This window comes from Mandrillus leucophaeus, unplaced genomic scaffold, assembly GCF_000951045.1.
Source record: "Mandrillus leucophaeus isolate KB7577 unplaced genomic scaffold, Mleu.le_1.0 Scaffold57, whole genome shotgun sequence".
NCBI lineage: Eukaryota > Metazoa > Chordata > Mammalia > Primates > Cercopithecidae > Mandrillus > Mandrillus leucophaeus.
The window spans coordinates 592,759-609,718 of NW_012106141.1; the positions used below are offsets into that span (position 1 = coordinate 592,759).

At 41.4% G+C, this 16,960-nt stretch overlaps 1 protein-coding gene across 1 annotated transcript in view; it reads left to right on the forward strand.

The window, feature by feature from the left end:
* The window catches only part of CADPS (Ca++-dependent secretion activator), a 507,398-nt gene that overhangs the window by 295,830 nt on the left and 194,608 nt on the right, over window positions 1-16,960 (forward strand). Inside the window, exons 9-10 of the mRNA XM_011998424.1 lie at window positions 3,409-3,548; window positions 16,438-16,504. Coding sequence (XP_011853814.1) covers window positions 3,409-3,548; window positions 16,438-16,504 — 207 coding nt within the window. The remainder of the gene's footprint in view (window positions 1-3,408; window positions 3,549-16,437; window positions 16,505-16,960) is intronic.

The window sequence follows — 16,960 nt, forward strand, 5'->3', positions numbered from 1 at the left end:
CTCTGTTGATGATTTTTTAGATTATTTCATCTTTGGCTATATAAACAATGCTTCAGTGACTAGCCTTGAATTTATTTCTTTGTATGTGTGTGGATATCTATAGAATAAGTTTTCAAAATATATTTTGCTGACTGAAATTTGCCACCAAATTGTCCCCTAAAGTGCATGCACCAATTGATCCTTCCACAAAAGGCAGAAGAGAGTGCCTGTTTTCTTGCATCCTTCCCAACCCTGCAATATTATAGGACTGTAGGCCTGCTGTGTCTAATCATTTGTGCTATGCACAGAGCAAATAGGAATAATGATAGGTAAAAACCCTTAACCTCACGAAGCTTAAGGGACACAGACATAAAACCAGAAATTATAGTGCAACATGGGAAGTGTTCTGTTAGCCAAAAAAGAAAAAAAAAAAACAAAAAACAAAAAAACACCTGGAAATGAAGCACTTAGCAAGAAGGCAGAATCCAGTCATCCAGACTGAGGGGCAGGGATTCCTTCCTGGGGTATGCAAGAGGTACCGAGAGAGATATAAGCTAAGTCGAGGAGGGGATCCGTCAGGTAAAGGCTGAAGGTAAAGCAGTCCCCCAGCAGGTCCTGCCTTGTGTGCCCAGGCAACTAGGAGAAGCCACGGCTGGCTGGAGTGCAGCTACTGCAGGGGGTGGGTTGTGGCGGCCACATCAGCATCCCCACATCAAAGCACAGCACACATGGTCCGCGGCTGAACTGACAAAGTACTTGATTAGCAGCCTGGAATGTCCAGATGAGGTGTCTCGTCTGCTTGGGACTCATGTGCACCCAGAAGGACCCTCATAATTCAGCATCACTGACACATACAAATGAGTCATCAGCCTGTCAGGGGCATCCAGGGTGGGGGCAAAGACAGAAGAGAGCTGTGGTCACTTCATCTCTCCATCCACCCTGGAAAAGAGGTCTCCCCAGCAAGCAATTGCACATGGAAAGAAGTCTTTGTGGCACAGCCGGTAATGAGCTGCGGCCATTGCATCACGAATGGACACCATATTGCCAGTGGGAAGCACGCCCAGAATCCATATGGCGAAAGGCCTGTTAATGAGCTCCGGGTGCCCAGAGCACTGCTCCCTCTGTGATTTTGCCAAACAGGCAGGAGCAGACAGAAGCCCAGGGCCTTTCTTACTTACTGCTGTTCTGGCCCTGGATGGGGTATCTCTTACCGGCACCTCCCTTCCTGACTTCCCAGCACATCTCACCACTACCTCTCTTAGGCCAGACCACCTCAGGATGGAGGGTCAGCTTCACTGAGATCAGCAGCTGCCTCAAAGTGTCGGGCCTCGGGATGTGGCACGTGATACAGGGTGACATGTAAGAACAGGCAGTTCCTGGAGAAAAGGGAGCGGTCTCCACGACCCAGCAGTGCCCTACCTCACTCATTTCCTCCCAGCATCTGTCCTATGACATGTTGCAGTTCTCTGGTGCCAGTGAAGTGAATTTATACATTTTATGCTGGAACTGGAACTGAATGAACCCTTACAAAATAAACAAGCGGCCTCAGAAGATAACTGCACAAAAGCTCTGATTTGGAGGTAGTACTAGCAATGCAAGCCTGGCAAACAAGAAAATGGTGGGGCCAACACCTGACCTACTAGCAAACATTCTGTCACACATATCATGAGATAAAAACAATGCCAATGTAATCAGATGGGACAAGATGTCAGTCAAGACATGATGAAATTATTTAGAAGACTATTCGAACTATGGATTTATAACCAATGTCATCAACAATGTACCTTGCCCTAAATGTTATGTGGTACCTTAAATATAGCTAATAATACCACAACCACCACAATTCGCAAGTTATTCCAAAATATGGGTTTTTTAATCTTTAGCCCATCTTTGATTTGTGTATATTTTATGACATATGCAATAAGGTAATATATTAATACAAAGTAAACTTATGTAACATAAAATGTTAGCATATAGATACTGGGCTAATTGCTCAAAAACATTATACTAAAATAGCGCACGATCATAAAACATTGACAGCCTCTGTTCTGAAAAATCAGGCTTTTCTGTATTTCAATCATGTCGTAAGACATTGGGAAGACTTGAAATTTGTGGTTAGCAAGAATGTATATTTCATCGGAGATAAGGAATTTAATGAAGAAAAAGGGTCAGGCCCAGAAAGAGAAGGGCTAAGAAATCAGCATAAATGAAGCACAGCTAAGTGGGCTGATTTTTTTTTTTTTCTCTGCCATGGCCTCCTCCTCCTCCTCTCAGCAGTCTTATTCCACAATCACACAGGAAGCCATACGTGTCTACCCTTCAAGCATGGGCCAAGCTTGCATGACTAGTGAAGCTGATACAGCATCTAGAAGGCCAGAGTGTCCCCCCATGAGACCGTGAGCCCCTCACGGCCACCTCCAGAGGTGAAAGAAGCCCAGGAAAGGGGCCCGCCGTCCCTGCACCTGGAGAAAATAAATACTTTGAAAACAGCCAAAGCAACGTGCCACAAACCAGGGCATGCTGCCATCACAGAAGCAAATCTTAGCAAGCCCAGCTTTTGTTGTGCCTATATTTAGTTCTTGTTCCCTTAGTTTCAGGGATTTTCCAAATATTCCATTCCTCCCTAAATGCATGTTCCCCAGATCCCTTGTGGCTCCTGAGAACTCTGTGATCACAAAGCGAAAAAGTGGATTTAGTGAGTTACTCACTTCCTGTTTCACTCTCAGAATTCCAGACAATAAGAATGGATGCAAAAGACCCAAATTAAACTGCCATCTCTGAAGCACACTGGTGAAAGGCATTTCCTAAGAGCTCATCCTTCCTCCAGTCATGTGTGCTTTCATCCATGCCTGGGCAAAGTTGGGTATTGTGTGATAAGATTTCCAGACCAGGTGAAATCAGGTTGAAATGTGTAACTCCAAGTAAGTCCCTTTCCTTCCCTGAGTCTCACATTTCTCATCCATCAAATAAGGTTCCTTCCATTTTCCCCGGGGGCCTTGAGGAATTTCTCCTCTTGAAAAGTGAAAGAAATCCTAAAGAATGAAGAAAAAGGACTCTCTCATATATAAGCATATTTCTTCCTTTTATGCATCCATCTTCTTATACAAAGATGTAGAGAATAATGTGTGGACAATGTTCTCCATTCTGGGTTTGTTTAGTACGTCTGAACATTAGAAAAGTCAAAGCAGAATCACAGAAATCATGATTTTCATGACAGAATGATCATTACAGAATTACAGAAAACTTTACGTTTATAAAATTTGCCAGGAAGAGAAGGAAGGAGCAAAAGAATGTGTTTCTGTCCCCAGGCATGGCTGCTCCACAGTGAGAACTGTTCAAGTCACTCCACTACTCAGAATCAAAGTTTCTCATCTATAAAAACATAATCGTGCTTCTCTTTCCTAGCTGCTTGTCCTTTTTCCCCTACAGGTTATTCTCCATCCCACCCCGAACAGCCCCAAACAGTCAGAGTGGCACAAAATGGCAGTCTCCAAAAACTGCCCTGACCAAGATCTGAAAATCAAACTTGCTGTCCGAATGGATAAGCCTCAAAACATGAAGCATTCTGGGTAAGTGTTTCTTCCCCAACTAGCAGTTTTGGACACACGTCTGTTCATTTCTCAAAACAAAAACAGAAGCAAACACAAGATCTTCAGAGAACTATGTAGAAGGAAATATAAAGGATCCATATTAAAATATTTTACTTTGATATTTACTGTAATCTCCCTCAATTCTTAGGAGGACTGTATTTGCATTTTTCTGTCAAGATAGAAAAATGTCCTTCTCTTTCTCTAATAGCGTTTCTAGGACAATTCAAAACTGTCTAAGCAGCATGCTAGGTGATTCTAGTTTGGGGAGGTCCTGTAGGCTCTGTGTACCTTGTCAGAGGCATCCAGATCATTCAGGCTCACTCACACCTCAATCAGCAACCACATCTTCAAGGTGTGAGCAGCAGGGACAGGCCACCTTCAACCAATTCACATTTAATATATTTTAGTATTTAGTGCAGCATTTAAATGAATGAGGAAAAATAGAAAATCTGTGATCATCTTCATTTTCTTAAGGTTTGAGAAAAATGACCAATTAATTTCAAGTGAAGTAAAAAGAATAGGTAAGATGCCATATATATATATATATTTTTTTACAAATAAAACCAGTGATATTTCTAGAAAATGTTTGTTGATGACTGAGTATGTGGTGAGCCATGACCTATTAAACTAAATCACATGGATCTCATTATCTCAGAAAACATGATAATTGTGTAACTCTGAAAAGGGAGAGTTTAACTGGTAGAAGGGAATGGAGTGTTCGGCGGGTATTCTGCAGGTACACTGCCAACTGGCTATCATTCTGCTCAGCCCCTCTGGGTCCTAGAGAAGTCTCATTAATTCTTTTTTGGGTGTATATATATTGATGATAAGACTCAAAGTGTTAAAAGTGCCGTTAAAAATGAGGGTTACAGCTGGGCACGGTGTCTTACGCCTGTAATCCCAGCACTTTGGGAGGCCAAGGCAGGAGGATCACCTGAGGTCAGAATTTGGGACCAGCCTGACCAACACGATAAAACTCCATCTCTACTAAAAATACAAAAAAAAATTAGCTAAGCATGGTGGCGGGCGCCTGTAATCCTAGCTATTCAAGAGGCTGAGGCGGGAGAATCGCTTGAACTCGGGAGGCGGAGGTTGCTGTGAGCCAAGATTGCTCCATTGCACTCCAGCCTGGGCAACAGAGTGAGACTCCATCTCAAAAAAAAAAAAAAAAAAGAGGGTTGGTTAGATGTACTAGAGGTTTGGGGAATTCAGAAACCCAATTTCAGGGCCTAGCCGTGATTAAGACAAGATTAAACAGAAGCTCACATGAAGTCCAGGACAGGAATTGAACTTCTCAGTAGATAAGCAGACCACAGCAGCATGCAGTCAGAGAGTAAAAACATGAGCCGAGCCACGGTGCCTCGGAGTTCTAGGAAGCGAAAAAAACCCAAGGTTCCAGAGAAAAACAAAGACCTACCAGTCAGGGCACCAGAGAGGTTCAGGTATGAAGGGTTCCAGAGGAAGCAAAGGTCACCTGTGAGCTGGAGACCAGTGACTCAACGCCAGGTTTGGTTTGGATTTAGAGAATTTGCTTTGCATTGTCCTGAGGCCAAATTATTCCAAGCCTGAGATGGGATTAGGGCAAAGCTCTTCTGCCTGGGGTGTGAAAACGCCATAGGAGCGTATGCAGGGCCCTAAGTATACACTCAGTCCTTTGTCAAGTGTCCAGGATAAAGTACAACCAGATTTTCTTCAATTAAATTAGAATGCCGTGAAACATTGCTGAGGTCTACCGTTCTTCCTTCTTATCATGCTCCTGGTATATATTCTGACAATATTCATGGAATTTCTTCCTAATATGTCTTCCCCCTGTGATGAACATCCTACTTTCAAGACAAAGGGGTTGATAATTCAGTTAGGTTTCTGTAGTACACAAGAAAAGATCTGCATCTTTAGCAAAATCCTGCCTCATAAATACTCCGTAAATATTTGCTAAAGGAACCAGCACATGAGTGAGCAGAACAGACATAGAAAGAGAGAGAGAGAGAGACAAAGGGGATAGGGCAGATCAAAGAGAGAAAATAGAGAACAGAATATGAATGAACGTATCTGTCCTCTAAACTGCTTTTTTTTCAACTTCCTTTAAAAAGATGATCAGTGCCTCAACCGACATTCAAGTCCCCTTTGAAACACTGTACTAGGAAGTTTATTCTGTCACTTATTCTCCACAACAACCACTTGACACAGGTATTATTTTCCCTATTGGATGAATTTCCATTTCCCACATTTTCTTCATTCACTCTGCTGGAAACTGAACTAACTGATTTGGATTGGGGAATTTTTGTGTTGATTTGTTTGTAAAATTATTAACATATTTCAGGCTACCTTGACCCTACAGATGACAGAAGAAATATGTAGCTCACTTCTGACAGGTTTCATAGCTATTTCATATTGCTAGACTTCCATTTTAAAATTACCCCTGCCAGGAAATACACCAAGAGAGCTTAAAATAGCTCTGAAAAGTGAACGGTGGATGCCTTAATAACACCATCAGACCCAATGTGGCCTAAATCAGGGGTGAACAACTGTAGTTGCCTAAGGGACTATTCAGGGAAAATAAAAATGTTTATGGACTACAATATTTTTTCCGTTTAAACTTAAAATAGTTTTACTGAGCCCAGTTGTGTAAAGGAGGATAGAAATATGAGAGCAATGTCACAGCTTAGAAAATGGAAGAGAAAAAGGAAAAAAAAAAAAATTTGAGACAGGATGTGGCTCTGTCACCCAGGCAGGAGTGCAGCAGCCTGATCTCTGCTCACTGCAGCCTTTGCCTCCCAGGCTCAAGCCATCCTCCCACCTCTGCCTCCCAAGTAGTTGGGACCACAGGTGTGCACCACCACACCCAGCTAATTTTTGTATTTTTTGGTAGAGATGAGGTTTTGCCAGGCTGATCTCAAACTCCAGGACTCAAACAATCTGCCTGCCTTGGCTTCCCAAAGTTCTGGGATTACAGGCATGAGCCACCATGACCAGCCGAAAAAGGAATTTTTAAGAAGCATAGCTGAGGTTATAAATTGTTTCCACATTAAGGTTTTTGTAAACATAAAAGGAACATAAGCATCACTGGGAATTATGAATATTGGTGTGCACTGTGGTTCTTTGAATGAGCCACTGGGCCATTCAGAATAACTTTATTGAATAGAAATGTGTCAATGGGAAAAATCAACACTGCTTCTGGATCTCAAAATGTTAGTATCTGGGCATATTTGAGAATCAGCAACTCCTAGGTGCCTTTCTAATTTTCATCTTTTTTATCTGTATGGTGTTTTCAAGTTCAGGAAGTACGTTCACATCCATTCTCTTATTTTATCACTGAAACTGCCTCACAAGGAGTAGGTATTATCATTCTCCCATCTTAATAAGTGAACCCCCCTTCACCCAGATACCCAGACCAAAAACCTTGAAGTGATCATTGACATTTTTCTTCCTCATCCACCATCAATTTTTGTATTTCTTTTTGAGACAGGGTCTTGCTCTGTCACCCAGACTGGACTGCAAAGGTGCAATCCTAGCTTACTGCAGCCTTGACCTCCTGGGCTCAAGCAGTCCTCCCACCTCAGCCTCCCAAGTAGCTGGGACTATAGCCATGTACTACCACGCCCAGCTAAGATTTACAAAAAAAATATATATAGAGAGAGAGAGAGATGGGATCTCACTATATTGCCTTGGCGGTTCTCAAACTCTTAGCCTTAAGCAATCCTCCCCCCTCAGCCTCTCAAAGGGCTGGGATTACAGGCATGAGCCACCAAACCTGGCCATCATCAAATTCTTTTCCCTCTGTCTTCAAGATAAATCTAGAATTCAAACCTTCACCCCTGCCTCCATATCACCATTGGCCTCCAAGCCTCCATTGCTGCTTCCCTTCACTTGCTGCTCCTGCCTCATAAGCAGTTCCCTGCTTCTGCCCCTGCCTCCCAGTATTCTATTTCCTACCATGAAGCAAGGGAATTTTATTTAAAAAACGCGAGTCGGATCCTGCCACTCGAATGCAGGAAAACCTCCAGTGATTCCCCATCTCATTCAGAGTAAAAGCCAATGTTGTTACCATGACTACGAGACCCTGCCTACCTGGTCTTTATCACTGTTCCAGCCACATTGGCCACCTTGCTCTTCCTGCCAGGCACAAAGTACACCCCCATCTGAAGGCCCTTGTCCCGGCTGTTTCCCTTCTCTTTCACCCAGATCTCCAACATTTCTATACCTTATCAGAAAGCCTTACCTGGCCCACCTGTGTCCTCCCTCTCTCTCTTACTCTGTTTTGTTTTCACCAGAGCTGTTATCATTTATACCATATACTTCTTTATTTGTTAGTTCGTTGTCTGTCTTTCCCACTAGACTGTGAGTTCCTTGTCAGAAGGGAAATTTGTCCCCTTTTTTCACAGGACCTTCATACAGAGACTGACATGTAGCAAAAGTCCAGTGAATTATTTATTGTTTAGATGAATAAGTGAATAAATGAACCCCCATTTACACTTAGAGAAATTGGAGCTTAAAGTCGTTAAAAGTCTTGCCCAAGTCAGAGCAAGCATTAGAGCTGGGTCCAGTTATTGCTTTCAATCCAACCTTAACTGAGGACCTGAAGCTTGACTAAAATAGAGAGCTCCTCATGGCTCCACATTTAATTCATTCAATGAATCACAGTCCACCAACCAGGAGTAATTTGCAGCAATTCTGATTATCCTTGTATTTTTTTAAAAACTTCAAAAGGAATACAGTTTGTAACACTCGGCTATCCTCTTAAAATCTCTTTTTCCCCTTCCATTTCTGTAGCTGTGCTACTGTTCTAGACCTCTTGTTCTTCAAAATCATCACACTTCTCTCCTCCTCATAGGTCTCCAAGACACCACTCTTTCTGGCACAGACTCTAAAACCAGGGTACTGGACTAGACTAATTAAATATCTTCAGTGTTTCATTTTATCTCCCTTGTTGACTTCTTATCTATAAATGTCAATTAGATCAAGTCAGTTTATAGTGTTGTTCAAATAATCTATATCCTTACTGATTTTCTGTCATTCATTTAGAGGAAGCTCTCAATCTCTTACTACAATTTTAAATTTGTTTTCCTTGTAGTTATGTCTGGTTTTGCTTCATATATTTTGCAGCTTTGTTGTTAGCTGCATAAACATTTAAGATTGCTATGTCTTCTTGATTGACTTACTCCTTTATCATTATGAAATAATCTTCTTGATCCCCAGCAATATTCTTTTCCTGCAATTTACTTTGTATGACAGTGATATAGCCCCTCCAGTTTTTTTAATAAAAAAAAGTGTTAGCATGGTAAATCTTTTTTTTCTATCTTTTTATTTTTAACCTATTTGTGTCTTTTATAAAGTGTATTTTTTATAGGCAGCATAGAATGCGGTCTAAGTTTTTAACTCAGATTTGAAGATCTCTGCCTTTTAGTTGAGATATTTAGCCTAATTACATTTAATGTTATTATTGATAGATTTAAACTTATTTTGTTATTTGTCATCCTCGCTTTTTATTTTCTGTTTGTCCTATCTGATCTTTGTTCCCTTTTTCCTATTTTTCTGCCTTCTTTGGAATTAGCTGAATATCTTTGTGATTCTACTTTGTCTTCTTTATTATCCCTAAATGCCAATTAGGTCAAATTGCCTGGAATGAAATTCTTGCCACAACCACTTACTAGCTGTAGGCAAGTTTCCTAACCCCTCTGGACTACATTTTGCTCAACATAAAACAGAAATAACAACAGTGTTTGTCTTGTAGGGTTGTTGTGAGGACTAAATGAGCTAATACATGTACAGTATTTAGAACAAGGTCTGATACATGGTAACAGCTACAGCTATAGAAGAGTTATTGTTGTTAGTGGTGTTGGTTGTAATCATCATTGTCATTTGCTTTTATCTATTCTTTGTACTTTTCCCCAGCCCATGCTTCTTCTTGCTGGGCTGCTGTAAGATAGCTGAGGTACCTGGAGTCTCCCTGCTCTGCATACGCTCCTTCACACCCAAGAAGAGGACAAAAGCATCCCTGTAGGAATCATGGTTCTTGTCTCACTGTGACTTCTATTCTTGTAAGAAATTCTTATGAAGAATTTCTGACAAGGAGGAATAAGTTCAAGAGACCTATTGTACAATATGATGACTATGATTCATAACAATATATTGTATACTTGACAGTTGCAAGAGTAGATATTTAATAAAGAGAGCTATGTTACTAATTCACATTAAATTCACAAATATCATATGAGAGAAGACTGTCCCTTTTTTTATTCAAATGAAAAGTTGCAAGCATTGCCATGGGTGCTACCCTGCCAAGTAGTCCCAGAGCAGAGGGACACTCAGGCCACGGTGGTCTTCCATGATTCAGCAATTTTGGGGGATTCCTGGAACTTAAGTTGAACACAGATGAATCTTCCTCTTATATTTTTAATCCTTTGTAGGTTGCTCTCTCTGGCCTCTCATATAACTAAAATGTCCCCAGTGAATAACATGAATGTCAGTGACCCAGTAGCAAGAATTTTACAAAAATGTCATAAGAGAGGATACATTCAAATCATGATGCAAAATATGGCCTGAAGCTCCAAACCCAGACATGTGTACCTCACTTTCCTTCTCAACAGATGTGCACCCAAAAGTTGAATGTGAGTTCAAATAAAGAATCCAAAGAGAAACCCTTTGCAAAGTTGGTAATTATTTACTCTTTCTACTAGGACTGCTTTTTTTTTTTCTTTTTTTTCTTTTTTTTTTTTTGAGACAGTCTTGCTCTGTCACCCAGGCTGAAGTGCAGTGGCATGATCTCAGCTCACTGCAACCTCTGCTTCCAGGTTCAACTGATACTCATACCTCAGCCTCCTGAGTAGCCAGGACTACAGATGCATACCACCATGCCCAGCTAATTTTTTTTTTTTTCAGTAGAGATGGAGTTTCACCATGTTGACCAGGCTGGTCTCAATCTCCTAACCTCAACTGATCTGTCCACCTCAGCCTCCCAAAGTGCTAGGAGTACAGGTGTGAGCCACTGTGAGGACTGCTGTTTTTACTACTACAAATAGTAGCACACATAACAACAACGATAATACTTATCCAGTCCTTACCACGTGCCAGTGAGCATGCTCAGTGCTTGACACATATCACCCCCATGAGTTCTCACAAGAACTCTATAAAGTAACTATTATGTTATCCCCATTTTACAGCTAAGGAAACTGAGGCACAGGGCAGCTAAGCCAAAGGAAAGTTAACGACAGAGCCAAAATTGCCACTTAGGTGTTTCTCCTTTAGTCTGAGATCTAACCACTGGTCTAAACTGCCTCTCAGTACATTAGAATGCTGCTTTATCTATTGGTAAATCCAGATTTCCACATATCCGGACAGCCTGAAGACAGAGAGTTCAGGGCCACTAATGCCCACACAAATAGATCTGCCTGTAGTGTGAGGAGCTAGGAGGGAAGCCACCTGTATGTCTGCAATAACAGAACTTCCATCTGCTCCAGGTACTGTGCATCCCATTTAATGAGCATGTTTCTACCCAAGAAAACGCAGAGCCGGAGCTGACTAGACAGAAACAGTACATCTCAGCCCTCAGTTTTTCTTGGTTTTGACACCTTCTGGTATGTGCCAAATTAGCAATAAATTCTGAGGAAAACCTCAGAGGGAAAGCCCCTCCCTCAAGCAGACTTTCCGAAGGAAAATTGTTGCTTTTTCTCTGATCCCACCAGCTTTCCCATTCAGAAGCCTTTAACCAGAAATCCCCTCTGTTCAATTAGAATCGTGACTCATGTTCTTACTTCAAAAAAAGAAACCAAAGTTTGTCATCTAGAAAGGAGGAGGAAGAGTGTGAAGAAGAGGGTGCTTTAGAGTCAGACTGTTCTGAGTTTAATTTCTGACTGTGTCCTTCATCTGCTGTGGAACCTGGGAAAGTTACTTAAACTTTCTTAGCCTCAGCTCCCTCAACTGTAAAACAGGAATAATAGTATATGATGATATAGCTAATAGTAAGTATTTACTTTAACCTAGCTATTGTTCTAAGCACTTTATGTTTCTACTTTAATCCTCACACCCTTGAGGTAGGTACCATTATTATTATCCCCATTGTATAGATGAGAAAACCGAAGTAGAGATAACTCTAGTAATTTATTTGCCCAAGATTGCACATGAATCTGGGTAACGTATCTCCACATTTAAGCTCTTAACTCCTCCAGATGAGTGTAATAAATTCACATAAAGTGCCTGGCACAGCACAGAAAACTTGTAACACTTCACTAAGTAGTAGTTACTGTTTTTATTATGAAGTAGTTAACGATTCAATATGAATTACACTGCATAGGTTCTATGAACTTCTTCTTCTACTTTTATTCTCATGTATTATGATTATATACACAATAGATGTTGTAGCTGTATTCACTGTTGCAAATCTCTTTCTATGGATGCAAAGTAAAGGGAAAGCGTTAGTAGCTGCCAGATATAATTCCAGAAAAGTGTGAGGCTGTTACAATCTTGCTAGTCATTACTAAAAAAACTACAAAATTTCTTGCCCACTTCCTGAATTTGATTTTTTACATCATCTACTTCCCTATGTACCTAAGTCCAAGATTTCCTTTCACATATTTAACTTATTGTTTGCTGCTAAAATGATACATTTTCCTCTGCCCATAGAGAGATTTTGTAATAAAGCTGACATTTATTGTGCATCTACTTCCTGACGTGCCTCATGCTTATACTTCACAAGCACTGTCTCATTTAATCCTCACAACAGCCCTATTAGTGAGGAACCATTACTGACCTGTCTTACGGAGCACCAAGAGGTTAAGCATCTTGACCAACATCTCACAGTAACTGGTAGAAATAGAACTGGAAGATTATACTCTTAACTGTTACAAGCCAATAATCTCTCTCCTTAGCCCTGGCTGAACCTCTCTCTTATGTCCATTTATTCCATGAATACATTAATATATTATTTTAAGCACTGACCAGGACAGCTAGATGATCTATGTAACCCCAGAGCTGTTTGCACCGGCCTTAGCCGCAGCACAGGGCTGATAAACTTATCAGTCATCCGGTCAATGCTCCCTGCCTCAGCTTTGGTCCAGCCATCACCTCTCTTGCCTGAGCCCCTGTGACCAGCTCTTCACTGATCTCTTTGCTTTCTCTCTTGCCACCCCCTTCCTCCTACAGTGTATTCTCTATCCAGCAGCCAGTGAGATCTTCTTAAATAGAAATATGATTGTATCCCCCCTCCCCCCCTTTTAAAACCCTTCCATAGTTTCCCATTCATATTTAGAGTAAGCATACTGGCGATCTGATTTACCCATTTAAGAGGTCAGTCTAGCTACCGCAGGATGAATGGAGAATAGACACAAGAAGGAAAGTAGGAAAGTCCGTTAGCAGACTCCTGTCATGGTCTAGGTGGTGTTGATGGTGACTTGACTGGGTAGTTGCAATAGGGATGGAATGATATGGGGTACATTTGGGAAGGCAAGCTTGAAGAACTTGGCAATGGATTACATGTTTTGTATGCAGTGTTTTAAAATCTCATCAGAAATCTTTAGAAAGATCGCTCTGATCTCTCAAGAGCATGGCGCTTAAAACCAACCGAACTATAACAAACGTCTATTGACCAGTTACCATATATCAGGAACTGATAGGAATTCAGAAAGAAGAACATGGTTCTGTGCTAGGTATTTAGAAAGCAGGATCAGAGTTCCTTCCCTCCAGAAACTCACAGTTCAATAGTAACAATAAATATAACCACAAATAAATTAAAGCTGTGTGATAATTGTAACAGCAGAATTATCTACAAGGCCTAGGAGATGCTGTCATCAAAGTAGAGGTTTAAAGTGAGGGAGAATATGAGTTTTCCCATGAGGAACAGAGAGAAGGCATCCCAGGCAGCATAGGTTGCACCAAGTTACAGAGGTGTGAATTTTTATGGTGTGGTCAGGAATTACAGATACACAATGTAGATAATGCAATGTGCGGGAACCACGTCAAAGGTGTAAGCAGAGATGGAAAATGAAAAGTTTTTTAGGCTAGGTCAAGATGCTGGATTTTGTCCCTATAGGCTAAGGTTTTCCCGAGTGCATTCATGCCACTGATAGTACACTAGATTGTTTTAATGATATACAGACGAGCATGGATCAGATATAATTGGCCTTCCTTATCCACAGGTTCTACATCTGAGAAATCAACCAACCATGGATGAGAAATATTTGGGGGGGAAAAACAATGAAAAATAAAAATACCATAATAAAAAATAATGTGAATTAAAAATAATACAGTAGAACAACTATTTACATAGTATTTACATTGTACAACGTATTATAGGTACTCTAGAGATGATTTAATATATATGGGAGGGGCCAGGCAAGGTGTCTCACACCTGTAATCCCAGCACTTTGGGAGGCCAAGGCAGGCAGATCAACTGAGGTCAAGAGTTCGAGACCAGCCTGGTCAACATGGTGAAACCTCGTCTCTACTAAAAATACAAAAATTAGCCAGGCATGGTGGTACACATCTGTAATCCCAGCTACTCAGGAGGCTGAGGCAGGATAATTACTTGAACCCAAGAGGTGGAGGTTGCAGTGAGGAAATCATGCCATTGCACTCCAGCCTGGGTGACGGAGCGCGACTCCATCTCAAAAAAAGAAAAAAATTTTTTTTTTCTTTGAGACGGAGTCTGGCTCTGTCGCCCAGGCTGGAGTGCAGTGGCGCGATCTCGGCTCACTGCAAGCTTCGCCTCCCGGGCTCACGCCATTCTTCTGCCTCAGCCTCCCGAATAACTGGGACTACAGGCGCCTGCCACCATGCCCGGCTAATTTTTTGTATTTTTTTTTTAGTAGAGATGGGGTTTCACTGTGTTAGCCAGGATGGTCTCGATCTCCTGACCTCGTGATCCCCCCGCCTCGGCCTCCCAGAGTGCTGGGATTACAGGCGTGAGCCACCGCACCCAGCCAAAAATTTTTTTAAAAAGGATGTGCTTAGGTTATATGCAAATACTATACCATTTTATGTAAGGGACTTGAGCGTCTGTGGATTTTGGTGTCTGCAGGGGTCCTGGAACCAATTCCCTGTAGGTGCTGAGGGACAAGTGTAATCATTTATGTATTTTAATGTGTGCTACATAATGTATAATTAGTATATCAAGCCTATAATATAGTTTCCTTTGCAAAATAAATGTATTCATGTTAAGTAAGTTAATTTAAAGAAAAATATCAAGTAAATCAATAGAATAGGTGAACAGATGTGGGACCAATCATGAAAATGAAATGTAAGAGGCCAAAGTTTGAGGCACTTTTCATATAAATGGTAGGGGAAGAGGGTAGGCACTGAAGGAATTTTAGCATGGAAAAGGCATGATAAGATTTGCAGGTGGTAAGCTCTGTCTCATTTCCAGGAATAGGATAAAAATCATTCTCGTGTCCCTGAAACCAATTAAGAGGTTCCTCTATAATTGTCCATGGAAGCAAAAAATGTGGGTGGGGACTGAAATAGTGGAAGTGGGAAGAGGGAAGACGGAGCCGTGAGGAACTCCCCAGGAGGTAAAAACTCAACTGCACTTGGCTATTGAGGAATAAGGACGAGGAAACAGAAGGACCCAGGATGACTCCTGGGTTTCTGGCTTGAAGGTCTGAGTAGATTTTGGCTGCCAGCCACTCTTAAGGGCCCCCGAAATTTGTCAGGCAGGAAAAGTTTTAATTAGGTGAATTCTTCATTATGTTCCAAAGCAGAAATTCTGTCTGATTTGAGGTGAGGTGAGGATTTGGAAGTTTTCCAGTGGGTATTGATGACAGTAAACAGGTAAAGCCAGTTTTAGAACTCAGTTAGTATTTGAATATATTTCAGTATGACCAGATCTCTCCTTTCTTAGTTGGATAGAGCCTGAAAAATGCCAGCCTCGATTCCTAGATTGGTGCCAGTTCAATGTGTAACAATCCACAAAGCAGATAGGATAATACATGAATTGATTAGTAATATTGATCTTAGACCAGGCGCGGTGGCTCACGCCTGTAATCCCAGCACTTTGGGAGACTGAGGCGGATGGATCAACTGAGGTCAGGAGTTTGAGACCAGCCTGACCAAAATGGTGAAACCCTATCTCTACTAAAAATACAAAATTATCCAGGCATGGTGTCGCATCCCTGTAATCCCAGCTACTTGGGAGGCTGAGGCAGGAAAATCACTTGAACCCAGGAGGAGGAGGTTGTGGTGAGCTGAGATCACACCATTGCACTACAGCCTGGGCAACAAGAGTGAAACTCCGTCTCAAAAAAAAAAAGCAGTAATACTTATCTTAACATATCCAGATAGCTTTGAGCTCTGCCTCTGTAGTTCTCAACCCTCCTTTTTATTTTATTTTCCTGTATAAAAAATTAATTTCTTTCAACCGAAGAGCTTTTGGAGAAGGAAGAAGGAAGTGGAGAGAACTTCCTGTGTTGACTTGGAACTTCCTCCCTGTAATGTACCCGCATTTCTCCCTGTAATACACCTGCAATACAGCAAAAGAAAACAAGGGAAGGTTTTCCTGAATGAAACTTGACAAGAGGCAAAAGAGTTGTGAGATTTAGCACCCTCTTTTTTCTTTTGTGTGCAGTGTCTTTCAGGAGTTCCCCTACCTAAAAGACTTTTAGCGCGTACACAAATTAAGTTGCAGCATAACATTTTCCAAGATGCTTTCTGGAATCAGTCAAGGAGTCTAAGTCTCACGATAGGCCTCAATTCCTCCTGTAAGTGGAAGTGAACAGTGCTTGCTGTTGCTTATGCTCAACCACAGGCTCCAAAATCTGTGCCCTGTTCCTGAGCCATGTCCATTTCCTTGTTTATATGTACCAAACCTCATGGCAAAGTGTGTTCAACAATTCACTCACTCATGCATTAATGCAGCTCTGGTCTTTCTCCTTTCCCTTAGGTATTTATGGGCCATCGGTAAGAATGTCTGGAAGAGATGGAAGAAAAGGTTTTTTGTATTGGTGCAGGTAACTAACTCTTCAACTCTAATAATATCAGTCTTAAGAGACATCAGTATTAAAGATTTGCTAGAATGAATGAATGCTTTTTAACTGAGTATAACTTTAATAAAATAAACAGAGCTCATGCATTTAGCACAATGAATTTTTACATATATCCATGTAACCACCATTCAGAGGAGGATACGGAACATTTCCAGTACCCAAAGGTCTCCCTTGTGCTCTATTCTCTATTTTTATATCACTTTAAAAGGAGTTCAAGACTAGCCTTGCCAACATGGTGAAACCCTGTCTCTAGTAATAGTACAAAAAGTTAGCCGGGCGTGGTGGTGCATGCTTGCAATCCCAGCTACTAGGGAGGCTGAGGCAGGAGAATCACTTGAACCGGGGAGGTGGAGGTTGCAGTGAGCTGAGACTGTGCCATTGCACTCCAGCCTGGGCAACAAGAGCAAAACTCCGTCTCCA